The 17,565-nt window shown below is 40.5% G+C and overlaps 1 protein-coding gene across 2 annotated transcripts; it reads left to right on the top strand.

The window, feature by feature from the left end:
* The first annotated feature begins 6,442 nt into the window (after positions 1-6,442).
* Positions 6,443-17,135, top strand: TAGLN3 (transgelin 3). 2 transcript variants are annotated; one of them, XM_036382636.2, is made up of 5 exons: positions 6,443-6,804; positions 7,173-7,399; positions 8,255-8,429; positions 12,961-13,063; positions 16,579-17,135. In XM_036382636.2, exons 2-5 carry the CDS (start codon positions 7,220-7,222, stop codon positions 16,718-16,720), a joined length of 600 nt encoding a protein of 199 aa, XP_036238529.1. In that variant the 5' UTR covers positions 6,443-6,804; positions 7,173-7,219; the 3' UTR covers positions 16,721-17,135. The 2 variants fall into 2 exon arrangements, with proteins under 2 accessions (XP_036238529.1, XP_036238521.1); XM_036382628.2 differs by having other exon boundaries at positions 6,444-6,804; positions 7,218-7,399.
* The last annotated feature ends 430 nt before the right edge of the window (positions 17,136-17,565 follow it).

The raw sequence follows: 17,565 nt of genomic DNA, 5'->3' as shown, positions 1-17,565 counted from the left end.
TATCTTCAGTGTTCCAGTCATGATGCAATACAGAGTTGTAATATTTTCTGAACTGGTGCTGTGGTCAGAGTTTCTACATTAGGTTTGGCTTGTAATTTTTTTCTCCTCTGGCAGGAAAAAAACCCAAACAAGTGGGAGGGAAAATTGTGTCCTGGGGAATGAGATTTGAACTTGTTTCTAAGCTACTCAGTTGAGCTGTTACAAAGAGACCTACCTTACCCTTTCACATTTTTTTGGTTTTCTTAAATGCTGAAAAGTTACATTATACTAAAGGCTTCTGGGAAAATAGAAGAAGGCTCTGTGTTTGACCTGTCTTTGAGATGAGCAACCTCTCTGCTTTGTGTTGATGACCAAATTCATGAAGATGTGTATGAATGTAAAATTTCACCAATGCTTGGTGGAAATCCATCAGCTGTGTGAGGAATGCAGACAGAAATACCAAATATCAGTGTGCACTCTCACCCTTCTAAGTTTGTTCTCAAGCCCAGCAGGAACAAGAAAGGCAGAGGGAACTCAGCCATTACATTAAATAGCAGCCAGCTTGCTGAGCATGAGGTTTTAATGCCCCTGTTAATGGCACTTTGCTTCTGGCAGGTATTTTCTAAGGGAAGATTTTACTGTTGGGAAAGAGAGACAGAAATTAAGAGATTTCAGAAATGCACTTCTCATAGATTTACTGCATGTTGGTCAGTTTTTATAGCTCACATTTGCTTTGTGACCTCATCTCTCTTCAGTATATATTTGCCTAGAACAGAAAAACGTTACAGCCTTGGTCATGTAATACATTAATCTAAACTTTTTTACCGGACTTACTGCAGTCTGGTTGTAGGCTTAACCTTGTATTTCTCTTTCAAGTCCTGCATATGTATGTTATGTGGTCCAGTGCTTCTTTTCCATTAAAGAGAAATGGGCATCCTCCTTATGATGCAGTAATTGCAGCTCACAGGTAGACACATTTTCAACCTGCTACAATCTCTTGATTTATGTCTGGCAAGGAGCTTCAACTAGCTCTGCATTTATATTTGGAAGGAAAAGCAAATGACAATTCCTAAAACTTCCAGTCATTTGGTTCTGAAATTAAAATACATATTTGAAATCTTTCTAGGCTAGCACATGAAAGGTTGTGTTCTTTTTGGGCCTTCTGATCTGCACCATGCTGTCTACTTGCCTCCCACTTGGCAACATGAGAAGGTCACTGCTGCCTGCTGGGATGGAAGCAGGTGCTCATGTCAGTGGCAAAGATCTGCTGAACAGTAGCATACTTAGAGGTTGGAGTGATGCAAGTGGGCTGACCAGACTGTAGCCTGGGAAAAGCATTCCCCGAAGCCTTCCTAGGATCAGATCTCAACTGTACAAGAATCTTTGGGTTTGGGGCTTAATTGGTTATGGCTTGCTAGCAGAAAGTGTGCCAGAATGTGCTAGTCCTTGGGACAGTATCTCTTGAAAAAGTTCCTTAGAGCAAAGCTAAATCCTTAACCATAAGAAGCAGCATTTATGTAGTTAGAGGATTTGATCTTTTAGGGGGTTTTTGTTTGTAAATTCTGCTGTCTGTTTCGACCTGTATTTCAGTGAAGTAAAGATACTACTTCCTTTCTGTTCTACTGTGAATGTACATTGCAATGTATAATTTTCAAACCAAAGTAGTTCTCATGAGGTACTGTTTTAGTTGGGGAGAGATAAGCAATTGATATGAAACCTGGTTTTCTTTCAGAGGAGAGTCCACCACAAAACTTAAGAGGTCCTGAGAATTCAAATGCACAATTTACCTCCAAGGTCATCTTGAGTACTGGGAATGCTAACAATTATAGCCACAGGAATTGGTTTCCAGTGCTAAGTGGTAACCAATTTTCTGCTAAGTGGTAACCAATGTTTCTCCTGGTGAGCTGCTTGGAAGGTGGTCAGTCATAGCCACAGCTCTCTTCATAGAGAGCAGACGGCATGATTTTCCCAGGCATTTTCCTGAGGAAGGCTGTGAGAAGATCAGAGAAAAGAATGAGAAACGGTTCTTACGTCCACTTGCTGCGCCTGTTGTTGTACATATGTGGAATGTGTTATGGAGATGTGTTTACCAAAGGGTGATTTCTTAACTGGATGCTGGTGATGGTGTTTGTATTGATTGACCAATTGGATCAGTCTGTATCAGACTGTCTGTAAGGGTGACAAGGTTCTTAATAAATAGTATAATATAGTAGAATAAAGCGATTGATCAGCATCTGGGGGCCTGCAACAACAATCAGTGACTTAAAAATTCCAGAAACACTTCTGTTCATGGCAGCCTTAGGAACTGCCTTGTTCTGCAAGCTGGAGTATTGGTGCATTCTCTTTTGTCACACAAATAGGAATGTTCTTCTTTACTGAATTACTTTTCTTTTAAACCCAAATTTGAGGTATTCCAAGTATGCTCTTGCTTGGGGCGTAACATCTTCAGAGCTGGCAAAGAAACCTTTTTGTGGGTGGAAGGGAAGATATTTGCTTAAGTTAGCATGTTTTGTCTTCAAGGACATGTAGACTGTAGATTTCAAAGTAAGGAGGAAGTTAGAATTTCTAAAATTAATGTTGTCCCCTGGTTCTGATAACTCTGCCACCTGTTTTTGCACAGTTAAAAGGAGGGCAATATTCCAATATTACCTTTAATCCCCTAGTCTGACTAGTTCTTTTGTGTAGAACATCTACAGCTATCTTATGACAAAGCAAGGCCATGCATAAAACCAAGGCTCTGCAGAGCACTTTCCTGCCTTGAAGCTCCCAGAAAAAGGCCCTGTACTTGAACTGAGCTTGTACTGGACCTGAGCATCTAGAAAACCTGACATCACACATGGACATTCATGCAGGAGGGTCTTTGAGAGCTCTTTGGAGGTTTCCTTTTGAAGGGAGGTTTGGAAAAGTTTAAAGTTTTGGAAAACTCCCTCTTTTTGTTTTGGTTGTTTTTATTTTTTTTAAACTTAATAGTGAGAGGTCCATTATTGTACAGTGGCATACCAGGGAAATGGAGCCTGGGCTTCACAGTTATTCTTATTGCTGAACAGCTTTATGTGATGGGAATTCAACCCACCATACTTTGTAAGATTGTGCTTGGGGTAGCTGAAATACCAGGCTCTTTCTAAGGAATGAATTGCCAAACAGTGAATCTGACAAGGTTAATGATTGCTCTGTGGTAGGAGAGGTTTTACATTTTCTTATGTATTCTAGTTGGAACACATTGAAAGCTATTGAGTTACCCTGGATCTACATGTGAGTAGTGAGCTAGTTAATGTCAGTTGTTGGTTTTGGCAGTATTTATTTATAGGCATACAAAGATTTTTTTTCAATTTATAGCATAATATTGTGATTATCTGGGAGCATAAGGGGGGAGTCATGGTGCTTACAGGCATGAAATGCTTCTTCAATTATTCAAGCTTCAGCCCTAGTTTTTAGTCATAAATTCTAGCGTTGTGTTGCCAAGAAAAATAAGAGGACAAAATCCATTAGAAGCAGTAGGTGAAGTGTTCTAATGGTACTACCTTCATGTTGTAAACCTGCCTCTTTTTTCCACATCACATTTCTAACCATCAGGCTTTAATCTGCCTGTGTCTGACATAAGGAACTTGAGCTTCTTCAGTTGTTCTTTAACTTGTAGGCACATGTGCTTGCCATTTCTTAACTTCTGGTTTTGGTGAGATAAACTAATTTTCAGTCCTCCAGTCACTGGAATCACTATTTAAATTTCCTTTACTCTTCCACTCCTTTTTATGAAGAGTAATTGTCAGAACTTGATATGATATTCCCATTGCTGTTGGTGCACCTCCCATGTTTTATTCAGCCTAGCCCTTCAATCATAGTGTCTTACCCAACATCTTCATCATCCTCTGCATTTTTTTTACATCTATTTTGTCATAGGACAGAGTGCTGCATTCTTAAAAGTACTTCTTCAATGATGGCTGGACTTTGGCTGCAATAAGACACTTTTTGTCTGCTTTCACCTGCACTGCTTTCAAAGAAGTTTATCTTTTTTGCTTACTCACATGAGCTGGGATCTTCTTAGGAGCCCGGGGCTGGGGGGAGGGGGAGGTTATTGACTTCTAATAACATTAACTAATTCAGGCCTAGGAACATATTCTTGTACAAACTGAATAAAATATACACCATCATTAATGATTTTTCAGTTACAGTCATATTACATGATCTACTCGTTAGCTAGCTTTAATCTCTCTAATGTGTCATGTTGCTTCAGATTTGGTTTAGTTCCCTAATCAACATGTCATGGAGTAGCCAACTCTAATATATTACAGAGCATCTAGTAAATTGCATCAACATTATCACTTAAAAAAAAAAATTCTATTGTTTTCCCCAGGATTGATGGCACAGAAAGCAGGCTTATGATTTGTTTAAGTGGTACTTTGGAAAATACTGGTGGAGAGCTGGCATTTTTCCAATCCTCTGCAGTTTCTGAGTTTTTCAAAGGCTTATTAAAAATTGATATTGATGGGCAAGCTTTTCAAGCTTTCCCAGTGTGGAATGGTCCCTCGAGAACAGATTGCACAGCCAACATCTGTCGCAGACATCTTTTGTGAAAATCCTTTTCTTAGGATTTTTCCTGCTGAGAAGCTGAGAAGCTACAGCAACAAAATGTAAACAATGGTTATCTGCTGCTTTGGAATGCATCAGGTGTGTCTGTGATTGGCCCATCTTGAATGTTTACAATTAATGGCCAACCACAGACCAGATAGCTTGGACTCTCTGAGCCACAGACCTTTGTTATCATTCCATCTATTCTTAGCTAGCCTTCTGAGAGGAACCTTTTCCTTCTATTTCTTTTTAGTTAGTTATAATGTAATATATATATATATCATAAAATAATAAATCAAGCCTTCTGAACATGGATTCAACATTTTCATCTCTTCCCTCATCCAAGAACCCCTGTGACCACTGTCACAAACATCTGTGAAGGGTGAGACCTCTGCTCTGTAGCTTCAGAGAGTTGAATTACTCATCCCTGCCCCGAAGTTAGGAAACAGAGGCTGATGCAAAAGTAGGTGACTTTCACGAAATCTTGTTGCCAAGGAGCACTGAGCCCCCTGATGTGACCAGATGACCAGAAACTGCCAGGCACCCTAGGTAGCTCCCTTCTAAACAGAAGAACACAAAAAGATCTTAAAGTGCAAAATAAATCTTATTGGTTGTGCCACTGGCCAAAGGGTGTGAAGCCCAGCCCTTAACAGTAGCTTGAAAGGAAGGGATGTCAAGTTCATATACTACCTCTTCCTGTTACAGCTACAGCCTGTTCCTTCTCTGATCTCCAGGCTGGGCTTGCAGCCTTGGTTCCTGCACATCCGCTCTGCCTTCAGCCCCATGCTCACTGAGACAGAAAGTGCTCAAGCGGTGGCCCTGTCACGTAGCATGCTCTGAGTTATGTAATCAAGTGCTTCATAGGGGTTTAGAACTACCAGTGCAGAGAAGAGAAAGCACTAAATTAAATGCCTGTGGAGGACAACAATGAATTAATTAGGTCATCTATTAAATTTTTCATCTTCTGAGTCTGTTCAAGCCCAGCAGCATCAGAAGCAGTATAAGTCTGAGAATTCAGAATCTTAAAATGAGAAAGTAATGGATGAAGAGCCCATTATGAAACAGATATACATGGAGCTGTATTGCTTTTCTCCCTTTTTTTCCTTTCTGAATACAGCAGCAGGACTTTTGTTCTCCAAACGATTATGTGTCCATCTTGAGTTTATCAACTTCCTTGCATATCAAGCTGAACATTAATCATTTGCTAAAAGGAAACTATTTCCTACTAAGGTGGATAATGCAGCATGAATGAAAGATATTTGACAGTCTTGCAGAGCTCGGAAAGATGCAAAGTGATTTTATTTTATATAGGATTAAATCAGACCACAAGAAAAGTCTCATCTTAACTCTTCTCTCCCCTTCTACATTGTGTGAGTGATATAATCAAAATTTAAATGACTGTACATGGGCATAGCTGCCTTTCTATCACTGGAGGTTAGCTGACTCATAGCAGCAGAAAGTAAAATCCTTGTGCTTTATAGTAGGTTTGCCACTTTTCAGTGATTTCCCCTTGGTTTCAGTGGTTTGAGTTGTTTTTCAGGACACCATTCCACTATTTGATAGCCTAATATATAGTGATGAGAGAGCAATAATAATATTCTACTACCTGCCTTCTCTTCCTTCACTTTTCATCCTATTGTCCCCTTGTTCAAACTTTTTATCAGCATTTTAACCGGGAAGAGGAAAAATTATTTGTCACACTCTCAGCCTGTTATTGAGGTGCAGAACAGGGAGAAAAAAGTTTGTTTCTGGCTTATGACTAAAAATAAACTAGATGTGTGGTGATTTCTGTCACATGCATTTAACAGAGTGCCTCTATTTGTGTTTCTGCCTGTTACTGGGATGCTTGATGCAATTTGGGTTGATGCAGACTAGGTGGAGTAAATCTGAGCCAGTGGGGTGAGCAGTGCAAGGCTGAGGAAAGATGCATGAAAACAGACCACAGATGGGCGAGATAAACAGGGTCCGTGGGCTCTGACTGAGGAGGCAGGTCTCTTTAATGGCTCTTAGCAACGCCCCTGCTCTGACCCTCCCTATATGTGAGGAAAATCAAATCAATATACTGTTCTTCAAACCACAATGCTGCAGCAGCAGCAGGGCATTGTGGCAGCCTTCATCTCTTAAATTCATCTTCGCTTTTCAGTGTGCTGATCTCTGGATATCCATCCTTGCATCTCTGCTGAGGAAGACTCTGACTGCGTCTTTAATCGGATTGTTTGAGCTCCCATGCACAACCTTCTTCTTATTAGCAAGTATTAGGTAGGCAATTTTAAAATGCTTTTGGATTTGCAGGCAGCTGTAATGTTGATCTGACAACCCTATTGCATTCTCTATAAACATAGTAGAAGCTTCTCTTTAAAACCTACTGTGTTTTAAATCTTGCTTTTTCTGTTTTTGTGGTTGGGTAGGGGGGACTGCTGTTTTCTCCTTCCTTTTAAAAAAGATGTAGCTAATTTGTGCTTTTGAAAAAGGACATTCCCTCGTTGATCCCTCCCCTGTTCTGTGGAGCTATAACTCGGTGCATATACAGTTACTTGCAGTGCTGATGAACATCTGTTCAACTGTCTAATATTTAGGGCAGGCTGCTCACTCTTTTATCCTTTAATTTTCCTGTGCATACTTCAAAGGTGTGGACTGGGACTCTGCCCACTGAATAAGTTCTCTGTTTCCAGAGATGGCTAACAGAGGACCAAGCTATGGCTTAAGCCGAGAAGTTCAGGAAAAGATTGAACAGAAATACGACGCGGAATTAGAGTCTAGACTGGTGAACTGGATTATTGTACAGTGTGGAGAACAGATAGAGCACCCTCCTCCTGGAAGGCAACATTTTCAGACCTGGTTGATGGATGGAACAGTGAGTGTTTTTCCCAATTTCCCACTTTAATATTTTTATCTGCACAGTGCTCCTGTGTTCTGTCTTCATTTAGATAAATTGATCAGAGCTCATGGTCAGTGCAGAAATATACATCTTAGAATCTGATTTATTTCCTTTTGACCAAGAGTCTTAATCTCAGAATATAAATTATCCTACTAGTACACTGAGATCAGTACAATATTCATGATTCTTATGAGTCATGCATGTTTTATATATAAGTATGACTCATTCCTTCAGCTTTTTCTCTCATGCAGTTAAATGAGATCTTTTTTTTAAACAATATGTATACTTTTATCTTAAAGAAATAATTAGTGTTGACAAGGAAAGGCAAAGAGATATAGCAAATTTGAAGGACAGAATTGTGTCATAACTGTCTTCTTGGGAATAATTCTGTAGCTAAAACACTGTATTCCATTGGTTTATTGAACAACAGGCAGATGCTGCTGTTTGCAGCAGCTGTAAGACTATGCTAATCATTGAATCTCTGCCAAAGTGACTTTAACAACATTTCAATTGATATTGCTTATTTTTTGGCTTGGGCATTAGACTTCTTCTCTGTCAGTTGTTATATAACCTCTACCAGTGATTGCTTTGTTGTTTCTAGCAGATTAGGATTTATATGGTTATGCTTTTGCCTCAGTTAATGAAAGCTTTAATGCTTTTCTAATATACTTTGATTATTATCAATTCACTTTTTTGTTTTTAACTGAAGAAATTATGTCCCTAACCGAAACTGGCCAGGTCAAAAGCATTTTGCAACATCATTTCATGAGCACAAATTGCCTTCTAGTTTGGTGCCTGCTTTCTAATTTTGTTTCTGTCTTTATCTCTCAGCTGTTATGCAAGTTAATAAACAGTTTGCATCCAAAGGGAAATGAGCCTATTGCAAAGATCTCTGAATCAAAAATGGCTTTCAAGCAGATGGAACAAATATCTCAGTTCTTAAAAGCTGCTGAAATCTATGGAGTAAGAACAACAGATATTTTCCAGACAGTGGATTTATGGGAAGGTAAAAATAATAAGCTGAAAATCAGTTTACAGTCTTCATTTTACTTTGCTTTGATGTGCATTTTGTCTTGGCATATTCTCTAATGAAATTATCTTTTGTTTCTGTTTGCCTTACCTCATTACCATGTTCTTCCAGTGCTGCATTATTTCCTCTGAGGGATTTATATTGCCCTGAGGGCATAACAGAACCCTTCCAAGATCACGTGTGTTATCCAAAACCCCATCATTCTGATAGAAATTCACAGGCCTAATAAAACAACTGTTCTCTCTGCTAATTATTTTAAAGTAAATAGCTCCTAATAAGAACATCAAAAACCCTGATTTTCTGATGACAGAATTTTATTGCAGTCTTCAAATTATAAGCAAAGCTTAAATTGGAGCTAAGAAAAGGATTCCCAGGAGCATATGTGCCTCTGTGAAGCTTATGAGGGTTCATTTATGACTCGTGAGAAACAAAACTCACTGCTTAATGCCATGTTAGCTGACCTTCTCTCTCTAAGGAGACTTTTAGGAGAGGTCAGTATGGCAAGAGCAAAAAAACTCAGGGTGCTTCTGTGGTTTTACAGTAAGGCAGGTGAAGTCTCCCTCCCAGGCTCGAAATGGAAACTTCTTGTTCTAGTTGTTGAAGAGCTGAGTCATTTGTGCATTCATGGGGCTGGTTTTGCTCACTTCTATGGTGGTACATCCCATCCTGGTGCTCAAACCAAACACACTGTATATCCTGCATCTCCCTGGACAAGGTGATGCAATGCTTTGGCTAAGTGCTCAGAGCAAAGACAGCTGCAGAGCAGTGAAAGGCACATATGAAAGGGTCAAAAATCTTCCATGAGAATCAAACAGTGGAAAGAGGAAAACAATCCACTGAGAAAGCTGGCCAGCATAGTTTGTGTAGGAGTACACATCAAGAGAAATAAGTGGGGTGTGTTTTCACAGGCAGTTGGAATACATGTGGAAGAGATCATTCCTCTGAAGGACAGCTGGAGAAATGAAAGACTAGGGAGCTCTTCATGAATGGGTTAGAGGGACAGGACTTACTGACAGATGGTGTTACTGGGATCTGTAAATGTCTCAGAGTGACAGATTTGCTTGACAAATCCGTACCCTTGGCACAAGGGCAGGATTGTTTCTTCCAATTTAGTCTTTAGTGTTTTATGCAATCTATCTTTACATGTCTTAAATGAAGGGATTTTCACTTCCCTGAAGTAGCACCTTCCCACCCCTCAGCCTAGCAGACTGCTGAGAGAGAAGCTCCATCTAACTTGTAAGGGATGATAATTGCTCATTTCAGATGTTGTTCTTTACAGTCTTTTGCAACTCATAATGGCTTCCCACTATGCATATGAAAATATGGTACATTGATCCTTATGAGGAAAAGCACTTGCTTTGAAGACATAATGCTCTTACTGCTAGTGGCTGTCTCCTAATTTCCTTTCACTCATCACCTTTTCTCAACAGACATAAGGTGAAAAGATAGTAACTTCTAGAGGACAGGAAGTCAAAACAGAACTTGCAACCTAGGAGGAAGACATACAAGGTTTTTCTTCACTGTTATTTTAAGATTTCCCAAACCTAATCTGTAACTCCTCACTTTCCCACTCCCTTTTCATCCTTCCTGCTGCTCATTTCAGTGCTGGGATGAGATAGTATGTCTGTCCAGTAGGAAAGCTCTTTGTGTCTCACTGTAACTCTGACCTCTGGCATCTGTGCTGCTTTAGGGCTGAATTGTCTGGACAGGGATGCCTTAGCTGGGCAGAAAGAACAATCTCTATTTCACTGTTTCATAATTGCAGCGCTCCTACACTTCACACCATAATCCCTTTAGAAAGAGAAATGTCAATGTATGTTTATAGGGAAAGAAAAGTGTGTGACTGAGAAACAGCCTTCCCCTGGCACTAATTGTTTTCCATGAGCTTTTGTTTTGAAATTCTTAGCAATGATTAATGAAAATATTTTAGGATATGATCTGCTGTTGGCTGTTTCAAACTCACTCAGTCCATCTGTTGCACTTTTCTTCATCTCTTTGGCTTCTTGATCCAGGGGAAGTATCACCTCTTTTTTGGCCCCTTCTTGCATAAATGTACTGTGCTGAACAACTTTCCCTGATCCACACCCAAGACATGTTCGCTGCCTTTTACAGATCCCTCCTTGATATACTTCCAGGCAGGCAAGAGGCAGGTGAATCACTGGGTATTTTTTCAACATTTACAAAAAAAGCATTTTAGGAGTACTCTGCAGAGTGGTTCTCCATCTTTGTTTGAACTTTCTCCTTTCTGGACCTGGAGAGGAGGTCCTTCCACATAGGTTTCGCCTAAAGAGAAAGGCTTGGAACAAGAAGTGAGCAGAGACCCCTTCCTCCTCGTTTTAAAAACAGTGCCAAATTCCTCTACAACGCTGTGCTATTCAAAGCACACTGCAGAGGACACTGAGATGCAGGAGTGTCATCAGTGTGGGCCCCTGAAGAGAGGCTGAAGCTGTGGGCTAGGTGGGCGGCCCACATGGCTGTCAATAAACAAGTACTGGAGCTGAGGGAAGGCACTGACTACAATTTGCTGCAATACCAGAGTGGAACCTGGCTTCAGGGAAGGTGTATGATCCCTTCTGTCAGGTAACTGCACTGAAAAATTAAAATTTTTCCCTGCTTTTTTTTTTTATGCTGACCATCAAGCCCTTTGTATCCTTTGCTGGAGGAGGGCAAGTAACACAAGACCACTTGGACTCAGGTCTTCCCTCACCCACAGCACTCCTCTTATGTAGCAAGGAGTCTCTGAAGAGCAGAGCTGTGGCTTTGTTTTGTCACATGTCATTCAGCTCCCATTTACCCAGTTTTCCCCCTGCAGCATCTCCCACTTGTCAAATGTGACAAATAAAGCAGAGCTGAGCACAGACCGTGGGGGGGCTGCCAGATGGCTCTGCAAGGCTGATCATCATATTTCACTGCCTGTCTTTTGTTCCTTTTGCTTTTTTCCTTTGCTTGCCATCATCATTCAGCTGATTCACTTTTAAATCCTTCTCCACATCTCTTTTCATCCGAGGCAGTCACTGCTCTCCTGCTATACAGGAGGCATCCCAAGGACATTGTATGTGGCATCTGTTACAGCATATGGTATATCTGTTGCTGTGGGAGCTCTCAGGGTTCCTGCCTCATGCTCCTCTGGGTGCGCCTGCAGATGTGCGTGTGGGGAATGTCGGCTCTGTGGCTGCCCTCCCCTGCAAGGACCCTTCTGATGCAGTTTGCCTTAAATACAGTAAAATAAATAAGTTCTGGAGGGCTGACAACTTATTTTCTGAACAAATGGTCCCCTACAGATAGGATTTTTATAAACTTTAGTAGTCTGTATCACAGCCACAGTTGGAAGCTGATAGATGTTTTCAGCTTTAGTGTGCTGTCCTCACTTCAGCCACTGTGTTACAGAGCCCTGGACTGCATCTGCCTGTAATCAGGGTGATGCACTACAGAAACACAGAGTGTGCACTGCTCCCTTCCCTCTACACTCCAACTCATCTACAGTAATGCCCATTAATATTGGTCCACTGGAGGTATTTCTGAATTCTGTTATCATCGTGTCTCTGGTGTCTCTGTTTTACTGAATTGCTTGTTTTCACATGTGAAGAGCCAGAATCAGATCTGTTAACTAGATACATTACTTTAGGAAAGAGGAAGAACTGGAATGAAAGAAGCAAGGGGAGTAAAAGAAATGCTTATGGAAGAATTTCAGAAGGGAGAGGCAAAAGGCAGATTTCCAATAACTTACTACCTCACACAAATTGGAAATACCTGCTGCAACATATTTTCACTAGAAAGTATTCCAAAAGGTAGCATGTCTGGATTGGGTAATGAGTTATGTAACTTTTATTTGGCTAAAGCTGAGACTTTAGCCCTGACTTTCTGAACTGAGAAATGAAGTAAGATAGCATAGGGAGAACATGGAAAAATAGTGGGCCAAATGGGAGCAATTAAAGGTATGAAACTGAATAGCATCATAGTAAGCAGGAAGGTTTAGGAAGGTGCTTTGATGGTTAATTTGGAAAGGACTGATAGAATTTATCTGCACAGGATCTCCCAGAACTGCTGTGAGCTTTGTTAGCACAGGGATTAAATGGACTCTGAATAAACTGAGACACACCACACACTATGTAACACACTATTCTCCTTCAGCCACATTTTACTGACTATATTACCATTATTTGCATACCAGAATAATCTCTCCTTAGGAGAAAATTTTGTCAAAGTGATTCTATAGACTTAAAATGGTATGGAGGAAGGTATTAAAATAATCAAAGGCTTGGAAATCTAGAAATGCCTGAAAAAGTAAGTTTGGCTTTAACTCCATCCCTTTGTTGACCTTAATAAGCTCTTGCATGTCAGTACTTTCATTTCAGCAATGGTAAAATAGCATTTATAATTCTTATAATGCACATCTTCAGGGATCTGGGAGAGTTAGTTAATACATCAGATAAAACTGGTTTTCAATGTGCCAAGCTATTTGTTGAGCAAAGATTTCCTGCATTAATTTCACTGTCTGGCTTTCTAGGGAAGGACATGGCAGCAGTGCAAAGAACCTTAATGGCTTTGGGCAGTTTGGCGGTCACCAAGGATGATGGCTGCTACAAAGGAGATCCGTCCTGGTTCCACAGGTAAAGTCCAGAGCTCAGCTGCCCAGAGCTGTCTTCCCTGGGAAGCTGGTAATATCATCTGCCTTTAGGCTTTAAGGAAATTTATTCAGAAAGGAAGGGAAGAATATTTCCCAAGTTTCCTTGTAATAGTGAGGTTTTTCTCTCTGGAGGCTAGAGACGGGAAGCAGGAAAAGTGTGCATTTGTCATCAGGTTTGCTCTCTCACATCAGATAGCAGACCGAAGGACTAAGGAAGACAAGGCTGTTGAGGATGTCTGTGAACCCTCAAGTAGCAACCCCTTCACTTAGCAAAGAGAAGGCATGAAGTCTCTTTACTTTTTTCATCAAGACAAAAATTATTTAATTTCCTAGGCTTCTTTATTCTTGGGGAGCACTGCTTATCTGTGAAGAAGTCTCTGTCTTGGCAAAGCTGTTTATTTGTTCTGAAGTTCCATTTATTTTGGATAGGGAGGCTGTAAAGCAGGGACAGGAAGAAAAGGAAATCCTCCCACAGTTACTCTCCTGCCCCACAGGCATATTATTGACATAAGTTTCTGCCATCCAAGAGTATCTCTTACACAGAAATGTCAAAGGCAGGTTAGCAAAAAGAGTTCTGACTGCTTGTCTTTTCTTTGCTTGAATTTTCTGATGTCTAGGTGAGGCTCAGCAAAAATAAAGCAAACTTCACTTTGTCTTAAACACTGAGCTGGTTAAACTCTGTTTAAATCTGAGATTTGAATTTCAGGTGAATAAATGCAAACTCCTACACATTGTTTTTATGAAATCAGGTTACATTAACTTAATACACTGCACAAATAGATTTATATTTATGGAATATAATTAGGTTTAAAATTTATTTCAAATCCAGTTACATTCTTTAATATAAACCAGACATGAAATCACTATGACCCAGACAGGCTTATTTGTTTTATGTAACTAAAACAAAGTCCCACATCGAAAAAATAATTTTCATCTGGACACTTAATTGTGGGTGGGAACAGCTTTTTTTGGCATGGATGAAGATGTGATCACCTCCCTTCTCTTCTAGCTGTCTGTCCAACCCATACTACTTGGATAGCCAACCCATATCCATTGCAGTCCCTGTGAAGTACCATGTTACAGTTGCTGCCTTAAGGAAAATCAGTGTTACGGCATGTTGCCAGTCAGGAGCTGTTTCCTGAGTAGCTTCCCTATCCCTTCAGGCAGACCAAACCCTCTCACTGCCACCCAGTGTTACTCATAATTCAGGGCTTTCAGGATGATTCTTAATCGCCTTAAGTTGAATTGAGAGACCAGTATCAAACAGAGTAAGAATATCCATGCAGGGATCTACAGTGATCAGGATAATGCCGCACTTGAGGTAAGCCATTTAACTTTCTATTGCCAGTGTCTCACATTCCCAATGCCATCAGACTAATGTCCCCGTCCTTGCATAGCAAGATTCACGGATCCATAGCTGTTTGTTATTCTGTGCTTGGCAAACACAAGCACTAGTGTAAAGTTGGCACAAAAATTTGACAGATCTGGTGGGCTCAGTTTTAGGTAAGAGTGATGGCAGACAGGCCAAACAGAACTTGACATAGTGTGAGACATGGCAGGTGAGTAGATTTGCCTTCGTCTCTTTTCTTAGTCTCAGTTAGGGCCATTTCCACTCATCTAAAAACAAATCTCATACATGTTATCTGTAAGACCATCATATACTAAATGTGGGGCTTGTGATGGTAAAAATAACACTATATGATCCAAGCCATATATGAAATCAACTTTTATTAGCCTAGCCAGGCTATCCTTTAGTCTCTTCTTTTATTTCTTCTTTGCAGTTCTCATTTTTTTCTCTGTTTAATTACTTTTTGACTTTCTGTGAAGTATTCATCAACATAGCAAAAAATTCTAGGAGGAAGGAGAAAGGAACAGTAGAATACTTTCCTGTTCTTTTAATTAAAATAGAGGCAGACACAGTGAACCTGAGATTCAATTAGGTAATAGGAGTTGTTCTAAAAACATCCTCTCATGAAGATCCTGGCAGTAGTTTGCTGCCTGTGTAAGTATTCTGGAAAAAAAAATTAAGCAGCAGTGAGAGGGGCCTGCTTTCTGAGACACCGCAGTTCTGTGTGCCTCCCTCAAAACAGTGAGTTTTCTGGTAAGAGCTGTGGGATCTGAGAGCCTGTGGTGGGCCTCTATAAGCCCTCTTATTAGTCTATACTTCACCACTTGAGGACTCATTCTGGAAAATGACTGGTCAGCCCTGGTGTCCTGTGTGTCTTTCTCCCCCTTCCATTTTGCTGGGCTTTCACGTGGATGTGAGTTCGTCTCCTGCAATTTCCTGAACACCCTGAGCCTAACAGAGGGTTTAAGTGCTTTTTCAGACTTGAGCCAGGGTTGTCAGCACAGTGCAGGATCTCACCCTCATAGAGAGAATCATGTTGATGATTTTCAATCATAGCAGGTACCTAACCTAGTATTCTCATCTAGTGGAGGGGTGGGAAAGAAAAGGGGAACTATAACTTGATGTCATACTGCTGCGTAACCTAAACAGGACAGACACAGCAGGGAAATAGATTCGACCCACATGGGAGTAAGTCTGGTAGTCCCTCAGTCTGGGACTCTGCCGATTCATATGGCTCATTTGATAACAACAGGCTGGTCCTTCTCCATCCTAAATTGCTTGTTTTCCTCACCTAGTAGAAATGAAAGATGAATCCAAGACGAACATTTTCTTGTGAGGCAGCAGAGTGCAAACTTTTCTCCTTCTGCTTAGCTGCCACTTTGGCCTTCAGTGCTATTTTCAGGGAGAAAATGGCTTCTTTTATGCTCCAACAAAGGTTCATTGATCCAAAGGGCTTTTGAGACCAGGGACACTGAACAAAGTGGTCAGTATGTTTTGGCAGAAGATAAAGAACTGTCATACAGTTAAGACACAGGTGCAGGGGGCAAAGCCTATTGCTTAGGAGGTGAGAGATCTGGAAACAGCAACAAGGCAAACATTCTGTCCTGCCGACAACCAATGTCCCCTCTGCAAAAATGATTAAGTCCCTTCTCTGACCCACTGCTGTTCTGGGTACACTCAGCTTTTATTTAGTCCACTGAATTAAATTACACCAGTTTTTACTGTTGCTCTAGATGGGTATCAACTTGTAGTACAGCACAGGTAAGTGTCTTATGGATCAGATCCCATGGACTACAGCTGTTAAGAGCTATAGTGCTCAACATAAATTAACCCTATTTTGTATTTTATATACAACACGGTATAAATAGTTTACCTGTCACAGCTTCTGGGGAAGTGCCTTGGGGTTCTACAATAAAAGGGACAGTAAATTCTAAAGTATTGTAGATTTGAGTAGAGCATTAATTCTGCAGGAAAGCAATTAGCCCAGCCAGTACTGTCCAGCACATGGGATGGGGCAAATGACTTAATGCATTACAAGGGATACGAGCCAATTCCAGATTGATTTTCATGATCACAATCTCTGTGTGATTTCATGATCCTACACAGAATGATATGTACGTATGTTGCTTTTTTTGTGTGTATCTGGACAGGAAAGCACAGCAGAATCGACGAGGATTTTCAGAAGAGCAGCTTCGGCAGGGACAGAATGTAATAGGCCTTCAGATGGGGAGCAACAAAGGAGCATCACAGTCGGGTATGACAGGCTATGGGATGCCAAGGCAGATTATCTAAAAGCATCTCTCTCTGCAGAGAAAACACTCTTTCTGCAGCATGGTCTGTTAAGGAAAAAAAAAAAAAAGAAAAAGAAAAAAAATGCTTATTAGTTCCTTTTCTGCCTGGTTTGTAAAAGTTAGTGCTTTCTAAGGTTTGGGGTATTTTTGGTTTGTTTTGTTTTCTTTGCAGCTGCAAGAGCTCACCTAGGAACTTGGGGTTTTGTGGTGGTGTGTGTCAGTTCACAGCACGTTTGCACTGCTGCCTCCTACTTTTCACTTCTGAACTATGCAAAGACAGTTATTCTGTATTAATTTATTTGCAAACTGTTATCGTCCATATTTGTCTCACACTGCACTTGTATTTCAACCAATAACCTCATTCTTCAATTAGTGATGATATTGTTTGACTGAAGAATAAAGACAAAATAAAGATACCTCAAAGACTCATTATTTAAAGGAGGTAAAAGTTGAAACCAACAACCACATGGTACAGTGCAGATGAGTTAAATATTTTCAATGGTCAATCTCTCTTATCTCTAACCCAGAGTGCTCTCTGAGTGACTCCCTGCTATAGTGTTTACAGTCTGTGTTACATGTTCAATTTAGTGTTTGTCTAAAGGCACACCCAGAGAATTTTCCTGAAAAGAAGATTTATTATCCACTGAGTCTGATTCATGTAGTCCCAGCCAATTTAGTTCAGATTTTTCTTGACCTAGTATGCTGGATCATCTACAGCCCATAAACTTCTAGAGCAAGCTAAAATCAGTTTTATAGGGAAAGCAAAAGCCATGTGTGAAAACAAAGCAAAGCAAGGATTAATTCACTATTTCCCATTGGCAGGTAGACATCTATCCGCTTCCTGGA

The sequence above is a fragment of the Molothrus ater genome, chromosome 2 (genome assembly GCF_012460135.2).
Source record: "Molothrus ater isolate BHLD 08-10-18 breed brown headed cowbird chromosome 2, BPBGC_Mater_1.1, whole genome shotgun sequence".
NCBI classification, from domain to species: domain Eukaryota; kingdom Metazoa; phylum Chordata; class Aves; order Passeriformes; family Icteridae; genus Molothrus; species Molothrus ater.
The sequence above is the reverse complement of the archived record's forward strand: the minus strand, read 5'-3'. Positions and strand labels throughout refer to the sequence as shown.